At 35.8% G+C, this 21,756-nt stretch overlaps 1 protein-coding gene and 1 pseudogene across 5 annotated transcripts; one reads left to right on the top strand and one right to left on the bottom strand.

Annotated features, from left to right (window-relative positions):
* Positions 1-698: 698 nt before the first annotated feature.
* LOC103849208 lies at positions 699-21,756 on the bottom strand. 5 transcript variants are annotated; one of them, XM_033290238.1, is made up of 4 exons: positions 20,669-21,756; positions 10,196-17,777; positions 10,022-10,116; positions 699-9,927 (listed from the first exon to the last, which is right to left on the bottom strand). In XM_033290238.1, exon 4 carries the CDS (start codon positions 3,966-3,968, stop codon positions 2,937-2,939), a length of 1,032 nt encoding a protein of 343 aa, XP_033146129.1. In that variant the 5' UTR covers positions 3,969-9,927; positions 10,022-10,116; positions 10,196-17,777; positions 20,669-21,756; the 3' UTR covers positions 699-2,936. The 5 variants fall into 5 exon arrangements, with proteins under 5 accessions (XP_033146129.1, XP_033146128.1, XP_033146127.1 ...); XM_033290237.1 differs by having other exon boundaries at positions 10,022-17,777; XM_033290236.1 differs by having other exon boundaries at positions 699-10,116.
* On the top strand, positions 17,786-20,994 carry LOC103849232 (annotated as a pseudogene).

The following is a 21,756-nucleotide window of genomic DNA, read 5'->3' as shown; positions in this document are numbered from 1 at the left end:
ATCGATTGATAGTCCTCCTCCAATATCAACCGATGGTCGAGCTCGATGGTCATCTCGGGTGCTTGCTACAAATATCTCCAAAATGCTCCAAAATCATCACTTATCTCAAATCACTCCTGATCTTAAAAATATAATAAATAGACTCTATAATATAATAATAGATAGTAAAAACACCTATAAACTATGGACGAAAATGGGTCAAATCCATGGTCTATCAACTCTCCCCAGACTTACTCTTTTGCTTGTCCTCAAGCAAAACAAACAGACAGTCTCTCTGAAAGAGGTTTGAAAACAGCAGGAATTCACATGATTTAAAACTTAGAATCATTACCTCTACAATATTGCAATCCACATCTAAGAGGTCCTAATCACAAAAGCACTTCATACCATATCCTAGCTTAGCAACCAAATCTATCTAGCCAACAACTTAGCAAATCTTGTCTTACATTCCCCTCTACCAACTTCATTTCTTAGCATAAATAAAAGTGTAGGCTTTACCTTGGGAGTATCGATCACAAGATGCAAGGAATTTCAAACAAGTATCTGGATCTGCAGGTAAACATTAGTTCTTATCCTATCTCTCTACTAATTTCTTTCCTAGTCAAAGTCTGCTTATATTTGCAAGATCATTGACCAAGATTGGACAATTTCCATGAATCAAGCCTTAATGGTGGTTGCCACCAAGTCATGTTCCCTTCTTTTTGACCTATATCCTAGGATTATTTGTAAAGCAAGCCTTAATGGTTGTAGCCACCAAGTCATGTTCTAATCCTTTACCTATAGAATTCATATGAAGCAAGCCTTAATGGTTGTAGCCACCAAATCTTGTTCGAATTCCTTCCTAAATAAATCTATAATATATATATAAATATTATTATTATTATTATTATTTATTTATTTTATTTTGCATATTTATATTTCGAAAATAGAGAGAGAGGGTGATAAATCTATCTACACTAGGCTTTACCTTCCAAACTTGTTTGAAGAATCCGATCTCATGTATACCAAACCCCAAGACAAGCAGTTGTATCAAGTTTAATATTGGAGGTCAGCTTTGGTTCCTTCGAACAATCTCAAAAAGTGTAACACAGTTGACATGTTGATCCACTTTAGTATCTTTAGTACTATTTGCAATCAATAAGTCTAGAATGGTGCTAAAGAGTGGTTAGATAACAAGTAAAAATCTAATAAGTTCATTATCCTCTTCTTGACTCAATAAAAACTTTATGTTTGAAAATATATTTTTATAATTCATAAATAAACTAATATCAGTAAACCTTCCCTAAACTTAAACTACACTGTCCCTAGTGTAAATTCAGTCGGAGTTATGGTGATAATAAATTATAAGTACTTAAGGTAACGAGTTAGAACGATATACCAGACTGGAATGGATGTCGACCGATGTAAGGATGGTGATATCAGTGGATGCAGGTGCTTTCATGTCGATCGATGTCGACAGTGTCTCATCGGTCGATACTAAGGGCATTCGTCTACTTGGATATGTTTTTGTTTTGCTTTTTTATTTTATTTTTTTATGACCTGCAATAAATAAAAGCCAACATAAATAATATATTAATAAAAACTAAATAATATTACCTAATAGTGGGTTGGTACTTGTTGGGAAACAAGTCTCCATATCTTCTTTGCGCTTGTTGAACCATGTACCAGTGAAGTCTCTCATTGCTTCATCTCCTCTGCGCCATTTTTCCTTCATTATTGTAGTTGCATCTTCTATCTTCTGCAATTTATCTTCAAGACTCTCCAGATTGAACTGATGTCTCATAAGTTTGGCGTATGTGTCAGCTGAGATCTCATCTCCATGGTTGTGTGTATCAGACATGTCGGATGTTATCTTTTGTACTAGCCTTCCTCGGTTTGAAGCTTTGTCGACCGATATATGTTGATGAATGTGGGTCGATTTGTTGTTGCGTCTGTCGATCGATGGTGATGCTTCTGGCCGACGAGCAATGTAACTCTGAATATCCACCAATTCCCCTTGAATAGCTTCTATCTTTGAGGTCAAAGCACTAATGCTAAGATCTATTGGGAAATAGATATCATCACATCTCCCATCAAGCCTCTCCTCTGTAGATTCCAGAGCTCTGTAGATCCCTTCCACTATCTGATCTATCTCTACCCTGGTGTAAAAATCTGGTTGAGCCTTTATCGAATTTGGGTGTGGTGGATTGTCGTCGACCGATGCTGGTATGTGGTTGTCGATCGATGTACGTAAACGACTGTCGATCGATGTGCGTAAGCGGTTGTAGATCGATGTAGGTCGAGCAATGTCGGTCGCGCGCTGAATTCTAGCTATGTCTTGCTTCATCTCCTCCATGCAAGTAGTCAGCCAACTGATACTATCATTCAGTGGATAGTAGACACCATCAAGTTTCATCTTAAAGGCTTCTTTGTTCTTCTCGTGTTCTCCATAGACTCCATAGAACATCTCACTGATCTCGTCCTTGGTGTAGATCTCTTGTACCAGCTTGGTCTGTGTGAATGAGCTAGCATGTTCAGGAAGACATATATAGCTTGGCTCATCTCTTGAAGCTCGTTCCAGAAGTCTTCTAATATCTCTGTTGTGAACACGAATGGTGTGTTCATCTAGATCTCTGGCGTAGCCCTGATCATCTCTGTATATCCATACTCATCCTTCTCTTCCCAGTAGAATCTCCTTGTACCCAAAAGATCGAAAGCTCTTCTATCGAATTCCGGACTTCTATCGACCGATGTTGGGACGTCAACGTTGAACGATGGTTGAGTTGGATGGCGAGTCCTTTGTTTGAAGATTATGTCTATGCCGCTAGCTGTGTCATATGACTCTTTCTGTTGGTGTTATGGAATGTTGTGTTGATGTATGAACAGGTTGTCTGCTCCATTAGCTGTCTGAAGGATGTCTGTGATGTCCTCTCGAGATACGTGCGGTGTACGTCCGTCTATTTTGGACTGATGTCAATTGATGTTGTATTGCTGATGTCGTTTGATTTTGAATGATTGGTGTCGATCGATGGACGGCTCTCCCTGTCGATCGGATGGCTGAAACGTGTTCTTTCCCAAGCAGCTGCTGCTCGATTCTGATCTGTTTTATCGCGTCTTTGCATGTTGAGAAGCTCCTCGTATGTGAAACCCTCATTAAGTTCATCATCTCTTTGATCACGATATGTGTTCTCTACTGCGTAGCTCTCGTGATAGCGATTATCTGCCCACCTGCCAATTGAGTAATCTCCGTCTCTGGTAGCATCGACGTTAATGTCGATCGATGGAAAGTAGGCGTTGTCGGTCGATGCTCGAAGGTGGTTTGGTTGGTGAGGTTGAGTGTCGATCGATGTTGTGTATCTGTCGATTGATGGCGAGTTCTTTGTCCAAAACAAATGATGGAAAAGTCTATCTTCCTCGTCAAGAGTCGCTCTTTGCTCTATAGCTCGTTCTTCCTCATAATTATGTATGCATGGTGTGTGTTGCCATAGTGGGAATATAGTAGTCGTTTTTCCATTCTCCTTGATTACTGTCGACCGATTCTTCTTTTGGAGTGTCGGTCGATTTCTGATTGGCACTCTTGATCGATGTTGCAGTGTGAGTTTTGACTGACGCTGAGTATTCGGTCTCGTACTCGGTTCCACACTGGCATGCTGCAATGATTCCTTGATCATTGATTCTTCTGGAGGTCGTCTGTGGCTTCTTGATTGGAATAGGGTCGTAGTGGGCATTAGGATCGATGAGTGGTAGATACAACTGGTTGGTTTGCAAGTTGCACACTGCTTCCACTGTTGATAAGAAGGCTCTCCCAAGTATAGAGAAGACTTCCAGTTCAGCTTGATATCCAAGACATGGAAATCTACTGGAACTAGGGCATTACCAATCAGCACCTCTAGGTCTCTCACAATTACTCTTGAGTTCCGCAGGGAACAATCCACAAAAGTAAATAAGTCATGTGATGGATCCACTTGCAGACCCAGATGGTCTGCCATAATCCTAGGTAGGATGCTGACTGATGCTCATGTGTCGCACAAGGCATGTGGGAATTCAATACCCTTCACCGTGCAAGGTATTGGAAATTGCCCAGGATCACCCTTCTTCTTCAATGTAATCCTCATCTTCATCTTTTCGTTAGCTTCACAAAACATTCTCTTAATGTCACTTCTTCTGTCTCTATAGTTTCTCTGAAGAACATTCACATGTGGGTATAATAAGCTTCATCGATTGGCTTATCTAGAGGAATCCTGAAGACTCTTTTTCGGAAACTTTCCTTTTCCTTTTCATTAGCCCCCCTCTTCAGATGTTTCGACACTTTTTCCTTTCTTTTACTTAGGGTTCTTCCTTTAGGAATCCTATCGATTTCCATAGGATCCACTCCATCATCTGAAAGTGTCCTGACGGTCTCCGATATGTTTTATGTAGGTTTGGGTTTGGGCCTGAGTGCATTAAGACGTGCAACATCTATCTTTGGCATCTGCACTCCGTACGTAATAGGTGCTCGTCGATTGATAGGCGCTTGAGGTTGTCGATCGATGACGGTCTCCTGTTGTCGATCAATGATGGGGTCAGAATGTCAATCAATGTTTACGTAGACAGGGCTGGGTGGATGTGGGTGTTTTGCTGCGAACTCCTCGTGGGTCATGATCCTCACGGCTTTGCAAGATGCGGTTGATTCCGTAGGTGTTGTCGAGTGATGTCCAGGAGAGGACGTCGATCGATTTTGGATGACCTCTGTCGATCGATATTCGTAGCTTGGCGTCGATCGACACCAATGTGATCCGCCGAAACTCATCAGACTTTCTATTTGAATCCTTCTTGCAGCTTCTCTTCCATTACCACTTGCCATAAATCATCCCCAATGATGGCATTCACGTGGTGTCTCATCACGTGATCTTCTACCCCTTTTGTTAAGGATCCCTACCTCTTAACAGCTTCTCCTCTCTGAACAACTTGTATCTCTAGCTTCTTCACATGAGTGCTCAAAGTTTCTAATTTTTTGTTCAGGTTGGTGTAGACAGAATCAATCTTCCCATTGAAGTCCACCGTCATGCGCTGATGTCCCTCTAGGACTCTATCAAACATCTCCTCAATCTTGCTCTCCTGAGTTGGCGCTGGTGGTGTCTGGTAATAGGAGCTTCCATAACCCATGTTGTTGTTGTAGTTGTTGATGTAGGATTTCTGGTGCTGCGAACTCTGGTTGAAGTTACCCATATTTCCATAGGAGTTCATGTTTCCTTCCTGGTTCCCCGAACCTTGGATTCCAGTTCCACTGATGAAGTTCACATCTGCTTCCTCTGCTCTACCCTCTGTGCCTACAGCCTCTGCTTCTTCAACGAAACCGACCTTCTTTCTGACAAGCTTGTGAACACTGTCCCGCTTTGCCTTCACATCATCTATCTAATCATTCCCAAGGATAATGGCAGGTTTTCTCCTCTCAAAGTCAGTGTTTTTGGTGCTGCTGCTAGATGCTAGGTTCTCAATAACCTTCATTGCCTCCTCTGGATTCCTGGTGTTGAAGTTTCCATTGCTGGAAGCATTAAGAGCCATCTGGTACTGGATCGCGATGCCTCTGTAGAAAGTACTGAGCAGCTGTACTTCATTGAATCCATGGTGTAGACAGTCTCTTTGATAAGACTTTAATCTAATCTAGGAGCTTTTGAATGACTCTGCAGGCTCCTGAGTGAATGTAGAAATCTTGCTCCTCAAGTCTTCAGCACGCGCTTCATCAAATAAATTGCATAAGATTGCATTCTTGATGGCGCCCCAGGATGTCATAGATCATGGTGGTAACTGCTTTGGATGCTCGTGAGATAACTCATAGTAGGGTGTCTGTCCCACGAGTGTGTAGTACTGTGGCGTCAACTCGAAATCCCTCTGAACAGTGGGAGGACGAATGGCTGATCGGTTGGTGTAGAACTAATATGGACGGTTGTAGTCAGCCAACGTTTTGGTTCAAGCAGCCTCATCTACAGGTAGAATGGCTCATGTAGCGTCAGTATCGGACTCAGGGATTGCAGCCCCCTGAGAATATATCCTCTGAACTGCTGCATTACGCACATGACCCTCCTGGTAATGCAGGTTTCCTCTGTCATCTCGTACAAGTATCAAAGTAGCAACTATGTCTCGCGGTTCAGTATCGATAGATGGTTAGATTGAAGTATCGATCGATGTCGGATGGAAAATGTCGGTCGATGGAAGAGGAGTGTCTTCTGTCGATAGTGGTGAGCGAGTATCGGTCGACTGGACTAGTGTGTGGTTCGACGGTGGTTGACAGAAATCAATCAATGAACAAGTGGTGTTATCGATCGATGAGGAGTGTGCTTCTTTGCGGATTGAACGTTCCAAGCTTGCAGGATCTGGTGAGAACAGTAGTTGAGTTTCCTTGTTGCTTCTAGTACTGCTGGGCATGTACCTGAAAATCCAAGAAAAAAGTTTTATGTCAGAAACAAAAAAAATTAAATCAATAGACAATCAAAACTCCCCGGCAACGGTGCCAAATTTGATATCACTCAAATTACCCTAAGGAGTGATTTATACTCTCTCAAATAAGAGGTCGAGTTGTAGTACTTAAGGATCGAATTCACAGGGAGCTAGGGAACCTAATGGATCAAATATGATTTGTTAAATAGGAAGTTTTTAAGATTTGAAATGTAAATTTGCAGTTTTGGTTGAGCAAGTTATTGCTCGATTGATTGATTGAGGTTTTGGTGCTTAAAAGGAAATAGCTAGACTTAGGGTTTCAATTCAGAAAACTTGGAATTATAATCCTAAAGATGCCTAATGAGTTGCATGCATGATAATGTAAAGCTCAACTGTCAATTCAACAAGTCCATCAGCTATCGCATGTTTGAACTCGTATATTAACTAGATCTAATGACCCAAATAAATGTGTTCGATCAATAGCAGTGCCGATCGATAATTCTATAGGGGTATCGATCGATACACCTTTCGCTCCGTCGATCGATTATCCAATATGAATATCGATCGCTGCGCTTCTAGTTAAGCTTTATGTGCGGGTTGAATAAATCTTACTAAGCTCACTAGATCAGCTCTCGCCTTACTCTTAGCAAGAAACTTAGCTCAGTTAGAATGTTTTCAGGATGAGAATGAAGGTCTCGCTTTTATCTATCAATCCTAGGGCAAGTTCTAGGTAGCTAATCTAGAAACATGCATTAATGAACAATACTAATGACAATTACCACAACTCAGCAATCTATAGTTGGAGTTAATCCCTCATAACCTATGTAAACCCTAAATCTAACAATGGAACTATTCAGACATGGTCAAGCAATTCATGAAAGCAATTAGGTTAGAAAACTTCATAGAATAGTAAAATAGATATTAATGGAGTTCCAATCATAAATTATAACTTTGGATCTTCTCTCCAATCTATTACAATCCTAAAACCTTTTAATGAAAGTAATAAAACTAGAAACACAGAAAAAGCACACTTTGTCTCTAACATGGTGGCAATGCTTATATAGTTAGGTTAAAACTCGTCAGGGATAATCTTGTAAATTGATGAAGACTTGGGCTTCAAGTCGGCTGTGACCAAACAGGCTTTCTGCGCGCTTCGCTGTCGATCGATGTTCAAGTGTGAATATCGATCGATAGTCCTCCTCCAATATCGACCTATGGTCGAGCTCGATGGTCATCTCGGGTGCTTGTTCCAAATATCTCCAAAATGCTCTAAAATCATCACTTATCTCCATATCACCCATGATCTTATAAATATAATAAATAGACTATATAATATAATAATAGATAATAAAAACACCTATAAACCATGGACGAAAATGGGTCAAATCCATTGTCTATCACTCGCATCTCTTGTAGCTCTCCCTTTCACCATGCGTACCACTCCAGGTTTGGATAATGTTTTCGTTCGTTGTGAATGCTATGTGGGCTTTGAAGGTTATTTCTTGTCTCAAGCTTATTCTCTGATTTCACGGTGGTTAGTTACTATTATCCCTCCCTCTGGTTGTTTCTTTTCTTTCCATGTTTCCTTTGGTATAGGTGTGCGTAGTTAGTCTCTTGGAGCTTTGGTCTCTTCTATCCAGAGCTTTGTGTTTCTTCACTTGCATGGGCGCCTTGTTTATTCTTGTTTAGTTTGTGAAGTGTTTCTTACCTTTTTGTTAGTGGTTGTGCTTCCATGTATCTTCCTGCTTCTTGGTGACTTGGGCTTTCTGATTATTATTCTCCTTCTGGTCCGCTTTTTTGGTTCTTTGTGTTGGTGCTTGATCGCGCTTATTTTTGTTCGGGGGATTGCTTTGTTTCAGATTTTATCTTTCTATCATTTTTTTTATTTTTAATTATTCTGGCCAAGACACTTTATGGTTCAATGAGGTAAGTTAGTCTTCGTTCTTGATCTCCTTTCAGCTCTAGACCTCTATTGATTTAGTGTTACTATGGCATTTAAATTTTGTGTTATGCTCTAGTTTCTTATTTTTAGTTTGGTTATTTTATAACTTTAATAGTAAAAAAAAATATAATTTGTAAAAGAAATAATAGAAAATAGTAAAAATAATAAAATGATGAAAGTGTATGCTATTTTTAGTTGTGAATAAATTAAAATTTTAAAATATATTTATATTATTTTACTTATTTTTAAACTTTAGTGACCAATAAAATAGATTCTCAAACTATAATGATACTTAATGTAGAAAGATTAGATAGTGCACAATTGGAAAGATTACTTCAAGTTAACTTTAATATTTGTTTTGTTAATTAACTTCATACACTATATTGACTTTTAAACTTTCTTTATTTTTTTTGTGAACTGGAATTTAAAAATATTTGTTGGCCTATCATTGGTTAATGTGGTATTAGTTTGTCTCCTTTAATAGTTTCCTCAAATTTCGTTACTATTCTCGTATGGTTTTAAACCTTGGACAACACATAGTTCAGACGAAGTTTTTTTTTTACAGTTGATTTACAATTGCAATTTATTGTTGTGCTTGTTATTGAACGGCTATCGATTAATTTCTTCAAACCAAAGCCTAAGTCAATTTCTTCATTTCTGTAACCCAACTCTCTGGGGGAATAATATCCTTTCGTGAGTCTGGGATCATTTGGGAGCCTTTGTGGTTCTATCCTTATGATGTCCCTCGAACATGCACGCTCTCAAACATTACCTTTTTGAGGTTTCAATTCGACTTTACGTTGCCATGATCCTTTGAGATTATATTTTCCCCTTTCATTAGTTTTAGTGATCTTTCAAGGAAACACTTGTGCACTTTGTCCCCGACATGTTGAAAAACGCAGAGCATGTCCAATAACAAATATGAAGTGAAGCATGACCAGTAAAAAATATAAAGGCCTAATGAACATATTCTTGATTTTATAAAATAAAATTACAATTTTGAAGTGAATAATAAAGGAAGTAATAAACCTTTTGAAAATAGAATTACCTGTATTTCTTCTTGGGATAAAATCCTATTATGTCCTAAGCCAAGAATATTATTTTTTACAGACCATGTGATGCATGCGAGAGCTTTTACAATTGTAAATTTATCTTTGGTAATTCTTTGTTTATTCGTGAGCTAAAGTCTTTCCATTCAGTCCGGTTTGATTGCCCGACCTGCCCAGAAAATAAACATTGCAATTTAGACATCTGAAACAGAGCATCAAATTTAGATTGAAATATGGCCCTACTGATTACTTAGCTACCTATCTATCAATAAATGAAAAGAAATATGAAATGAGTGAAAAAAATATGTTTAGGCCATGTTTGGCAGATGATTGTATATGATAAGATAGTTGCCTTGATAACTTCAAACTTCCTCCGCTTGATAGTAAGTGAAAGCATACCTACTATATCAGCTTTCTTAGTGTCTCATCTTCATCCAAAGAGTTATAGATCGCTATAAAATAATTAGAAAGCTTCAGATAAGCACATCTATTGTACACGTCACAATCAGAGTTGAGAACAGCCTGTGATAAATACATAACCTGCATGATAAATGAAAAACTGACTTAGAAAAATTAGAACTTCTATTCTCTGTTGACACAATGGGTTTTGAATGGGATTTCTCTTATGGTTTACCTTTATTCATTGGAAGCTCATTCCTATTTCAGCAAAATAGAACCATCATTAAAAGTCTTCCATCTCTCTCATTCAGTGGAGCATCCATCTTCTAACTAAGATAAAGAACTAAGGTTACAATTAACAGCAACCGAAAAGATTAAAACCAAGAAAAGATTGTATTTATTTCCTTACTTGTACAACGTGTTTCAGTGACAGCGAAAGCTTTTCGATGCCAGCCGTGTAAAGATCATTCAAAGATGCTGCCAGCTAAGTCCTTTACAATTGAGTGTCTTGAGAGCTGAAACCCTTGCTTACACAGTTCAATTTAACTGTAGCATCCACAATATTCAACTGGAGGAAAAGAAAACATTGATGTTGAACGATTTTAGTCCAGCTAAAGAAAGCAACCATGATAATATCAATGAGAGAAGGTAAGAGAATGTGTCACCAACCAAAATTATTGAAATTCTTGTAGATCAATGTTTCTTGATTTCTCACACTTCACTACTTTCTTGGCCTTTTTTGTATATGTACAAGTGTGAAAATTAGTTTGTGGTCATTGTAAGATGCTAAAGACCCATAAACCCTTGGAGACCTTGTCGTCTGCAGTCTTCATGTTGGCAAATCATTTTCACGTTACTTGAGGTAAAAGTTGTGTTGCCTACTTGAAAAAGTTAGCTGAGAGTAGTAGGGTAAATGCTAAAAAAATTGTTTCCATTTACAGTTAACACAGTTTGAATCTAAATACATTATCCTAAATAAAAGAAATTCTTACATAATTAATGACATCACGAAGGGTGCATCCTGACTCCAATAGCATATATACTCTGGTGGGCGCTTGTTTGTGCTAGAAGCATGCCTGCTCGTAGAAGGCATGGCTTACCACCTGCGGAAATGAAAATTTAAATATTACATTTACTTGGTAGGCATTTTGTAGGTCCAATCACAAGCCTGAATTTCTGTGCAGACACCACAAAAAGCACATAACGCAAGATCGTATGACTCCTTTAAGCCCTCTAGTCCTTGCCTATGTCATCTACCATGGTGACATACACATCAGCTATATAGAATCCTTTTTGTCACACGAAAGGAAAACAAAAACTGAAAGCCACCATACATACCTTTGCGCCTCGAAGATAGTTCACAGTTAGTCCCTCAAGTATTCTAAAATACAGAAGTTCTTTAACTTAGTAAAATAAGAAAATCCTCGTCGACCACATCAGGGATATCGAAGAGTCTGTTAGACGCAACGATTTGAGAATTAATATTTAATGTTTATTGTTTTTTTATAAAACAAGGAGAAAACAGTATAGGGTTATGTTAATCAGTAAAAGATCATATCTACTTGTTGAAGAGCTGCACTTCAAAGCCAATACGGAGCTCCCTGTTTCTTGACTCCCATAAGTGGAATAAACTGAAGCGTAACTCTGAGTCATAGAGGCCTGGTGTGATGGCGTTGAAAAATAGAGCCGCCTGAGACTTGGCTAGAGATTTTTCCGTTTGAGTTTGCCTTGCAGGAGGACGTTTTATGGATGTTGTTGAATGAGCTTGGAGGTCGGAAAAGGTCTTTATATAGGAGGAGAGACATGGGGAGTCAGAACGATCATATCAATTAAACTTAAAGGAGTGTAAGAGAAAATTGATAGATGAAACAGGAATGGAGCAGTATATAAAGGAGGAGGGAAAAAAAGGAGCTGAAATGAAACCATAAAGAAGTAGTATTGATGGATCGATTAAAATTCAGTCAAAATGGTTTACGGGGAGAAGCCGAAGTGGCAGAGGAGAAGAGAGAAGACGAAGTGGTAGAGGAGACGAGAAGAGACACGTGACTTCAGTTCCGCGTCGTAGACCTAGGTCTAATTATTAGATGATCTAAAAGCCCAATCCCAAATCAAAAGAAGGCCACACATAAGTCAATTTAGAAAAAAATTTAAACCCAGCCCGAAAATAAAATGTTCTGATTGGATGATTATTTATGCTGACGTGGACATGCTAGAATTGGAGATTATCTTCCTTTTAGTATAGTATAGATTTATATTATGCAAACCTAATATTAAATAGATTAAATAATTATGCTTCCAAAATGGATTTAATTATTTTACTGAAAATAAAAATGGGCATCACCAAAGAATAAATCTGTCTTTTATTTTGTCATCAACTTATGCAGACTCACACTGACTCTGTGAACCAAACCGGTAGATCTTGATCCATGTGAACGACGAAAGACGGTTACTTCCTGACATTACGTGCTAGGCTATCCGCCTTTGTATTTTTCGTCCTTGGTACATAGATAATCTCTGATTGGAGGAAACTTTCTTTCAGGACCTTAATATCTTCCAAATAATTTGCAAAAGCTCACCATTCTTCTGGTTCTGAAACCATCTTCACCAATTGAGAGCAATCTGTTGCAAACGTGACCTGAAATTGACGTAAGTTTCTCATGCATTCCATTGCCCATAGTAGTGCTTCCATCTCCGCATGAAGAGGTGAAAGACTAGCCCGAATATTCCTCGCCCCTAACAACCCATTGAATCCTTTTAGAGTACTCAGCCAACCCTGTCCAGAGAAAATATCATTATCTTTCCAGGAACCATCTGTAAAACACCATCTTCCTGAAATTGACGGTAGAGTCGTAAACTCTATGTGTTGTACATTCCTCTATTCGTTCAATATATGTGCCTCAGCCTAAAGTGTTGATTCTATTTCTGCCAAATTAAGCGTGTCCTTAGGATCAATGTCCAGATTACTAAAAAATCTATTATTCATTCCTTTCCAATTATACCATAGTATTCATGCAAACTAATGATCATCCATCTGCGGGAAAACTCTCCAAAAGAGATGATCCATGTTTGTGAATAGCGAGCTTGTTAGAAAAATAGTTATATTTGATGGTATCTTTGACAGAGCCCAAACTTGAAGTGTTGGAGGACATTCAAAAAACACATGGTTTATCGATTCCTCATCGTCTCCGTATCTTGCACAACGTATATCCCCATGTATCCCTCTCGTTTGCAAATTTTTCTTGACTGCTATACATCTCTTTACCAATTGCCATAGAAAATGCTTTATATTTGGTGGGAACCGTATTTTCCAACAGAACGCTTTCAATATATCAACTGTGGATCCAAACATTAATGGTGTTTTGTCCCTGTCTGCATAAATCCGTTCTACCTGATATCCTAATTTAACCGTATATTTTCCATTGTTTGTGAAATGCCATCCATCCCTATCTTCCATCTGAGTTCTGCTCAGTGGTATGCTTTCTATAATTTTGACATCATGTGGGTACACCAATGCCCGAAGTGCCTGTGAATTCCAAGTTCGCGAAGTAGAATCAATAAGAGAATCCACTGTAAGGTTTGGGTAATAATTGTGTTGGTTTTTATTAGCCGGTCTTGGGCGAGTGGTTGGGAGCCATGAACGGTGGTTGATGAGCTGATCATGGATTATATTATACCATGAAAACTAGCTTAAGATCCGCGCAATTGCTCGAGATGAATGTTATATATAAAACTAATTTTAATCTATTATTATATATTTGTATTCATTTACGTATTATGTATATAATTTAATTAGAGTAAAGACATAGATAAAAAAAATACATCTTTTTTATTTACGAGGCAATAGCTTACCAAGGCGATGATCAGTAGCTGGTCCGAGAGGGTAAATAAATCAAAACAATCATTTTATTTATTTTATATGGTATATAACTAAATTTCAATGACATGGACATAGATATATAGTACATTTTAATATAAATATTTATTATTGAGAATTTATACTCATATGATAAACACAAAATTTCTAATGTGTGATTTTTGTAATGCAAATTTTAAAATTAAAATATTAAGGTTTCAATACTTTTTCAATACAAATTTAGAAATTGTCATATTTAAGTATTTTCTATGCTATATAGTTTTATTTTAAACTATATTAATATATAATATGAATGTCAAGTAAATGAGATTTCATATTCATACAATTTATGATTATTTGTATCTTGTTATTACCAAAAAAAAATTAAACCATTGTTCACAAAATTTTAGTGTGAGACATTTAACGTTTTTAATAATTTAGAGTCGTTTTAAAAATTCAAAATATAATATATATAATAAATTATTTTATAAGGTTAATGTGGTTTTTTAATATCTTTTAATAATATAAAATAAAACAAAAATAGCTAAGATACAAAAATTATTATCAAATATTTATCATTCATAATCAATAATTGTCATATATACGTTAATCATATTAGGTAATTACGTAGCTTTTATTTAAGGAAAATGCGAGGATATTTGTTTGTACACTATTTATCAATTTAATAGTTAGTTTAATAAAATGTATAGTATAAGTTAAGATGGACCAACATATTTCTCTAAGAAATCTGAATTTCATTCTCACGGTGACACGTGGCTACAAAACAATGTTGTAATGTTTTTCAATTAATATATAAGGGATTCCAAAATCTAGGCCCAAGACCAACTGACATTGCATTGTCTTTTTGTCTCCTTCGAGAAAACTCGATTATCCTGAAAAACTTCACTTAGATCAATGTTCTTGTCGATGCACCATCTACTTCAATCTCTTTGGGTACAGCTACAATATCTTCGTTGTTCTTGATGCGTAGATAGTAGTATCATCTAAACCATTTTTGAGATTGAGAAACTTCTTGAGAGCACACAACTTTTTTCATTTTTGAACTGTTTTGCATGTCGTATTCGCGCGGTGACTTCTGTGTTTAATCTGAAGAAGCTCTGAAGCAAGAAAAGATCAATCTTGTTTCAATCATTGAAAGCATCACCAAAGACAAAATAAGTTAGGAGCAACAAAAAAACGTACTCAAAGTGGATTGAAGCGTCTGTCATTGGAAACCATTGAAGGTTTAGACTCAAAACATTTCCTCCCTTGTATATTGTTAGTTCAAGTTAAATTGTTTGATTTTTGATACACCATGGATTTTACCAGTTTTTAACCACGGTATATAAGTGTTTTAGGAATTATTTATTATGTTTTGGAGTCTTTTAAGAGTATTTACAGGTTTATAAGTGTTTTGGAGATATGTGGCGATTTTAGGGCATTTTGGGAATAAAGCGACAAAAGTCGTAGCTGTCCATCGAACCAGTCGAGAGTCAACATTCAGAGTCAAACATCGATTGATGGACAACTCTTGTTGTCGATCAACAGCAAAGCGCGCAAGATCCGATTTGGTTCCCAACTGACTTATGGCCCAAGTTCCACATCAATTACAAAAATACCCGTGACCGACTTTAACCTAATATTAATGTGCCATGCCATTGTTTTGGACAACACACACTTTAATACTTTATTATTTTCATGGCAAAACATACTTAGGATTTTTAGTAGTTTGAAGAGAAGATCTAAGACTCATTCAGAGCTTTGTATTGGAACTCTAGTTTTTCTACATTATTCTATATATGCATTCTATTCAGATATTTGCTATGTTCTGCTTAGCTATGTCTGAGTAGTTACATTTGTTAGATTTAGGGTTTAAAGTAAGGTTATGTGGGATTAGCTCAAAATATAGATATGCTAAGGTGATAAAGATTTCCTTCAAGGAATTGTTTGTAATGCTTGTGCTCTTGAGTAGGTTAACATCGATCGACGCTAATCTCATAGCATCGATTGACGTTTGAACCATATAACCAAGCGACAGCTGAGATATTGGACTTAGTCAATAGGATTTATTCGCATGCGGAAGCTGGAATACTTTGCAATTAGAATTCAAGTTCAAGGATTGAAAACCTTAGCATAATATCACTATAACCATGATTACTTAAAACCCTAGATCTAGCTATTTCTCATAATTGTTTACAACATCAATCAATCAAGTGAACAACTACCTTGTCACCTTTGCTTTTTATTAATTACTCTGTTTGCCTAGCTTAATCATAAACTGATTAAGATCTATTGTGTGCCTTGACTCTTTGTGGATTTGATCCTTAAGTACTACGACTGAACCTCTTATTTGAGAGAGTACACATCACTCCTTGTGGTAATTTGAGTGATATCAATTTTCTTAACTTTCATGTTATTGGTTTGGTTCTTTGCAACAAAAGTCATAAATCTAGTGAATGGAAGACACAAAAACTAAATTTGAAGAAGAAAATGCATATTCACATATGTACGACAGTCTAAGAAATCATTTGAGGATTCAAGAAATTTGAAGCTTCATCGCTTTCAAGGTAACCTCACTTGAATGTATATTTCTTCAAGCAACCGAAAAGAAATATTTGTCATCTAATAATATGCATATTAATTTTGGTTTCATCTTTTACTCGCAACAATATTGGTTATTACTCAGAATCAAGCGGATTCTATTGGGGAATGAATGATAGAACTCTTTATGTATACTTTTGATGTTCTTAGGAAGAATCATGACATTGTCCAATAAGAAATGTATGTTGTCTTTCTTTTTCATAGGTTGTGTGAATGTTTTAGTATTTGCAAATAAGGAACTTCATATTTCGCTCATTTTGCTATTTGTTTTGGACTCAATATTAAGAAGGAACTAGATTCTGACCCGCGCGGTGGCGCGGAATTATTTATATGTATATTTATAGTTTATGTTTTAAATTGAAGTTTTATGATTTGATGAGATTTTATAAACTTTTTTCGTTTCTTATATTTTTTGGTTTTTGGTTTGATGCTGATCTGGTTATGGTTTGTGGCTTTTGGTTCATTTATGTGGTTATTTTTTCGTTTTTAATATTTATTTAAATTTTGTTTATAATTATTATTTAATATATTTTGTATATTTTGGTGTTATATATCTTGTTTTATATTATTCATTTGTTTATTCAATACTATTAATATATATTGTTTATGATTTTAATTTTTTTTACTTTGTTACTAATCCACCATTATTAATTTTTATTTAATTATAAAATTTTATAATTTATATTAATGAAAATTTGTTCTTTTGTTTATTATAGAAATATTATTTTTTCATGATATAATAACCACATATGCCACAAACATCTATCATAGTACGGTCATGGATGAACCTACATACGTTAAGGAGGAGGCAGCTGCCCCACAAAAAAAAATTATTGATTTTTTCTATATTTGTTTTAGTTAAAAAATGTTACAATGATGAATTTTTTTTTGCCCCCACATATCACAGCCCATTCAAGTATGTTATCCAAGCCCATTTTAGAAATATAATTATTGTTTTACCAAATTGACATAATTATGCTAAAGTTACAAACTAAAAACCCTAATGAAACTTCTTTCTCGTGTGTTCATCGTCTTGATTTCAACAAGTGGTAACTTTTTGTCTATCTTAATTTGTTCTTTTATTTTCATGGTTAATACTTTATTCTAATGGTATAATGAAAAGAAACCTCTTACAGATATACAAAAACTTTTCTACAATTCTCTGCTGATTTTTTTTGATAAACTGTGTTCTTGAAAAATTCTAATATCGATTTGGTTTCGCTGACTCTGATGTGATGATGATAAAGTAATATAAAGTTCTCGGTCAACATTGTCATCTTTTTGATTTGCAAAAGTGAATTTTAAAATTCATACCTTTCGATTGTATTGTTTAACACAGCTTTTTTTTCAGAAAAAAAATCAATGGAAAAATACTACAAAAAAGTATGTACTTCGGTACCTGAAACTAATGTCAATGATCTGCTACTGCCTGAATATGATGAAAGGAAAGACAAAAGAAAATCTCCTCCAGTACCTGATACCAATATCGATGATTTGCCATCTGACCCTGGTGAAAGGAAAGACATAATGGATTACCCTGCAAATCAAAGAGGCGAGGTTAGACGTAGATATCTAATTAAAGGTCCGTGTCAACCTTATGGTCATAATTTTAAAAAAATATCAAAAGGAGGTGGAACAAGAAGATTCCATCCAGCTTGGTTTGATCAATATGGTAGTCGGCTAGAGTATAGCATATCTAAAGAACGTGCATTTTGCTTATATTTCTATTTATTTAAAGATGAGATACGAATGCAAGGTGGAAGTGATGTATTTGTGAAAGAAGGGTTTAATAGCTGGCAGAAGCCAGAGAGATTGCTTACTCATATGGGTAAACCACCCAACAGTTGTCACATTATTACTGCTCAGAAATGTGAGGATTTGATGAATCAACATCAATCTATAGTACATGCTCTATTTAAGCTAGATGATAAGGTGAAAACTGAGTATCGTATTCGCTTAAATGCTTCGATTGATGCTTCAAGATTCTTGTTACGACAAGGATTACCTTTCCGTGGTCATGGTGAGAAAGAAGAGGATGCGAACAAAGGAAATTTCTTGCAGCTTTTAAGATACATAGGAGAACAAAATGATGCTATAAGTAAGATTATTCTGAAAAATGCTCCAGGAAATAACCAGATGATTTCTTCCAAGATTCAAAAAGATATTGTCCATTCCTTTGCAGAAGAAGTACGACAAGCTATTTTAGAAGAAATTGGTCATGGTGTGTTTGGTTTGCTGGTTGATGAGTCTGCTGATGTTTCTCATAAAGAGCAGATGGGTGTTGTTTTTCGGTTTGTTGATAAAAGGGGAGCAATCAAAGAACGGTTTATTGGAGTTGTTCATGTAAAAGAAACGTCTTCATTAGCTCTGAAGTCTGCTATAGGTGATTTGTTTGCTAGATATGGTATGAGCATTACAAAGGTACGAGGGCAAGGTTATGATGGAGCTAGTAATATAAGGGGTGAGTTTAATGGGTTGAGATAATTGGTTTCAAGAGAAAGCAGTTCAGCATATTATGTTCATTGTTTCGCTAATCAGCTTCAGCTAGTTGTGGTGGCTGTTGCAAAAAAACACTTTGACATTGCTGATTTTTTTGATATGATTTCTACACTGTTGAATGTTGTTGGGGCTTCTTATAAAAGACAAGATATGTTTCGAGAAATTTAACGTGAAGAATTAGAAAAAGGAATCAAGAGTGGTGATGTTAAGACTGGGACATGACGAAATCAGGAACGTTATTTAGCAAGACCTGCAACTACTCGCTGGGGTACACATCACAAAACATTGTTGAGGCTGGAAGAATTGTTTTCTACTACCATTAAAGTTCTTGAGTATATCCAAGATGAGGGTTGAGAAGACTTACAGAAACGCGAAGCATGTGGTCTTCTCAAATACTTTCACACATTTAATTGTGTGTTCTATTTGTATCTTATGTTACTTATTTTGGGGCTCACTGCGAACTTGTCATTGACTTTGCAACAGAAAGATCAGGATATTTTGAATGCTATGTCACTGGTAGAATCCACTAAACGAGAGTTGCAGAAGCTTAGAGATGATGGTTGGGATTCGCTTATGGCTAAATTTGCTTCTTTTTGTAAGAAACATAATGTTGAGATGCTCATCATGGAAGAAGAGTTTGTTGATCTTAGGTACCCAAGAAGGAGAACCAATATAAGCAATATGCATCATTATAAGGTCAACTGCTTCTGCACGGTTCTAGATTTGCAGATTCAAGAGTTCGACGATCGTTTTACAGAGGTAACCACTGATCTGCTTATTTGTATGGCTGCTTTAAGCCCGGTTGATTCATTCCATGGGTTTGATAAAGAGAAGCTGGTGCGATTAGCTAAGTTATATCCAGATGATTTTAGCTATGGTGAGCTTTTATCTCTAGAGCAACAACTTGATATCTACATCGACAATATACGCAGAGACGAAAGGTTTAAGAGTGTAGAAAATCTTGGAGATTTTTCATGTTTGATGGTGAAAACTCAAAAGCATCTAGCACATCCTTTAGTTTACAGACTTTTAAAGTTAGTTCTAACTTTGCCAGTTGCCACGGCAAGTGTTCAAAGATGTTTTTCAGCAATGAAACTAGTGAAGTGAAGACAGCTGCACGTAATCGAATTGGAGATCAGTTTCTAAGTGATTGTATGGTTTGCTTTATTGAGAAAGAATTATTTGACTCAGTTTCAAACGAGAAAGTGATTAAGAAATTTCAAATGATGAATGAGCGTAGAGTTGTTTTGTAAGAGTTGTTTTTCTATTTGCTGGATTTTTATAAGATATTACTATTTAATTTTATTTAGTTGTATTTCATATTTTTCTTTATATTTTGCCCCCACTATATTTATTTTCTAGATCAGCCACTGAGTACGGTGTATATAACTGTTAGGACCTAGGAGTTTCTAGAATTTGTTTGCAGGCTTCATATGCCATTACAGAAACCATATATCCTTTCTTTCCAAACCAAGAATAATTATACACAACAATATCTTTGTTATGTGGCAAAAGACATGTGCATCTGCATTGCACATTCATCAAATAGTTAGCAGCACTATATTCAGCACTATAAGAAAGGATAAGAACTAATAGCAACAATGTCGATCTCCAGGAAGAAAAAAAAAGTTAAGTGGCTAATCTACGAGACTTATCGTTCAACATCAATAAAGTTCTGACTTTTTCATTATAACCCTACCATAATACTATCTATGAGCTAGATTTGGTGTTCTCGAACAAATAAGAAGAACCCATGAAATCTGAGACTCTGAAACTGATGAGGTAGCTTCCCTCGCTTCCAGATGTACATAGAAACTAAGATGATAATAAAACTATCTCATCAGTCAAAATAAATGCTCATTGATTTGTAAATTTTCCACAACTTATACGAATATGTATATTGAATAAAGACTGAAGGACTCTCTTTACCATTTTCTTGAACGGAGAGCAGCTCCTCAGAAGAACATTCAGTCCACTGATTCTGTCCTAGGACCTAAATAGCAATCAAGTGTTGCTATGTATGAGAAACCAGTAACAACGACAAAGACCAGCACTGCGATATTAACATAATGGAACACAATAAAGTAATCGACACTCCCAAATTTTCATTTCAGAGGAAGAACCACCAAGAAACTGTAAGATTAATGTACTTATTCGTCTTCCATGTTGAACAATCTTTCACAGAATCAAAACAAACAAAAAGATCAAACATAACAATAGCACAAAGATTCAACGAATCTTTATTAAAAACAATCTAAAGCTAAGTGAATGCATACTTTGTAAGCGCCGGCAGAGAATTTGTTTCCAAGAATTTCCTATAGACGAATCAAGGATTTGAACCTACAATAAAATTTGCTCAAAAAAAAAAGAACCTACAATAAACAAATACTATTGGTCAACCAATCTGTGGATATACCACAACCTCAAAGAAGCTGATTTTAGTTAAAAACAAAACCAAAACGATAACCACAAACTGGGTAGTAACGAAAAAATCGTAATCAATTTGTCTTAAGAGAAATACCCTAGGATAGCACTAAAAAAATGTATGTCACAAATATAGACTCTAAGGATCAAAATGACCAAAATATTTTATTAAAGAGATAAATATACACTTATACCCCTAGGGTTAACTAATCCAAACCTTAGGGTTTAGAGTTAAGAGGTGGGGATTTGGGATTGAAATTTAAAATTTTATAAACTAAAAATAAATATTAAAAATTTGAAAATAAAAAAATTTAACAATAGTTTCAAAAAGTATTTTCAAATTACAAAAAGAAAATTTGAAAAAAAAAATTCGAAAAAAAATTGTAAAAAAATTATAAAAAAGTTCGAATTTGAAAGGGAAATTCTCTTAAATATAACATTTTCAAGTTTTGATCACAAAAATAGACTCCAAGGAGGAAAATGACCAAAATGTTCCATTTAATAGGTAAAAGGACCCTAATACCCTAGATATGTTAAAAAATTAAAAATTTAAAATTTAAAAAATTAAAAAATAAAAAAAAAGTTAAGAAAAA

This window comes from Brassica rapa, chromosome A04 (assembly GCF_000309985.2).
Source record: "Brassica rapa cultivar Chiifu-401-42 chromosome A04, CAAS_Brap_v3.01, whole genome shotgun sequence".
Taxonomy (NCBI): domain Eukaryota; kingdom Viridiplantae; phylum Streptophyta; class Magnoliopsida; order Brassicales; family Brassicaceae; genus Brassica; species Brassica rapa.
The sequence above is the reverse complement of the archived record's forward strand: the minus strand, read 5'-3'. Positions and strand labels throughout refer to the sequence as shown.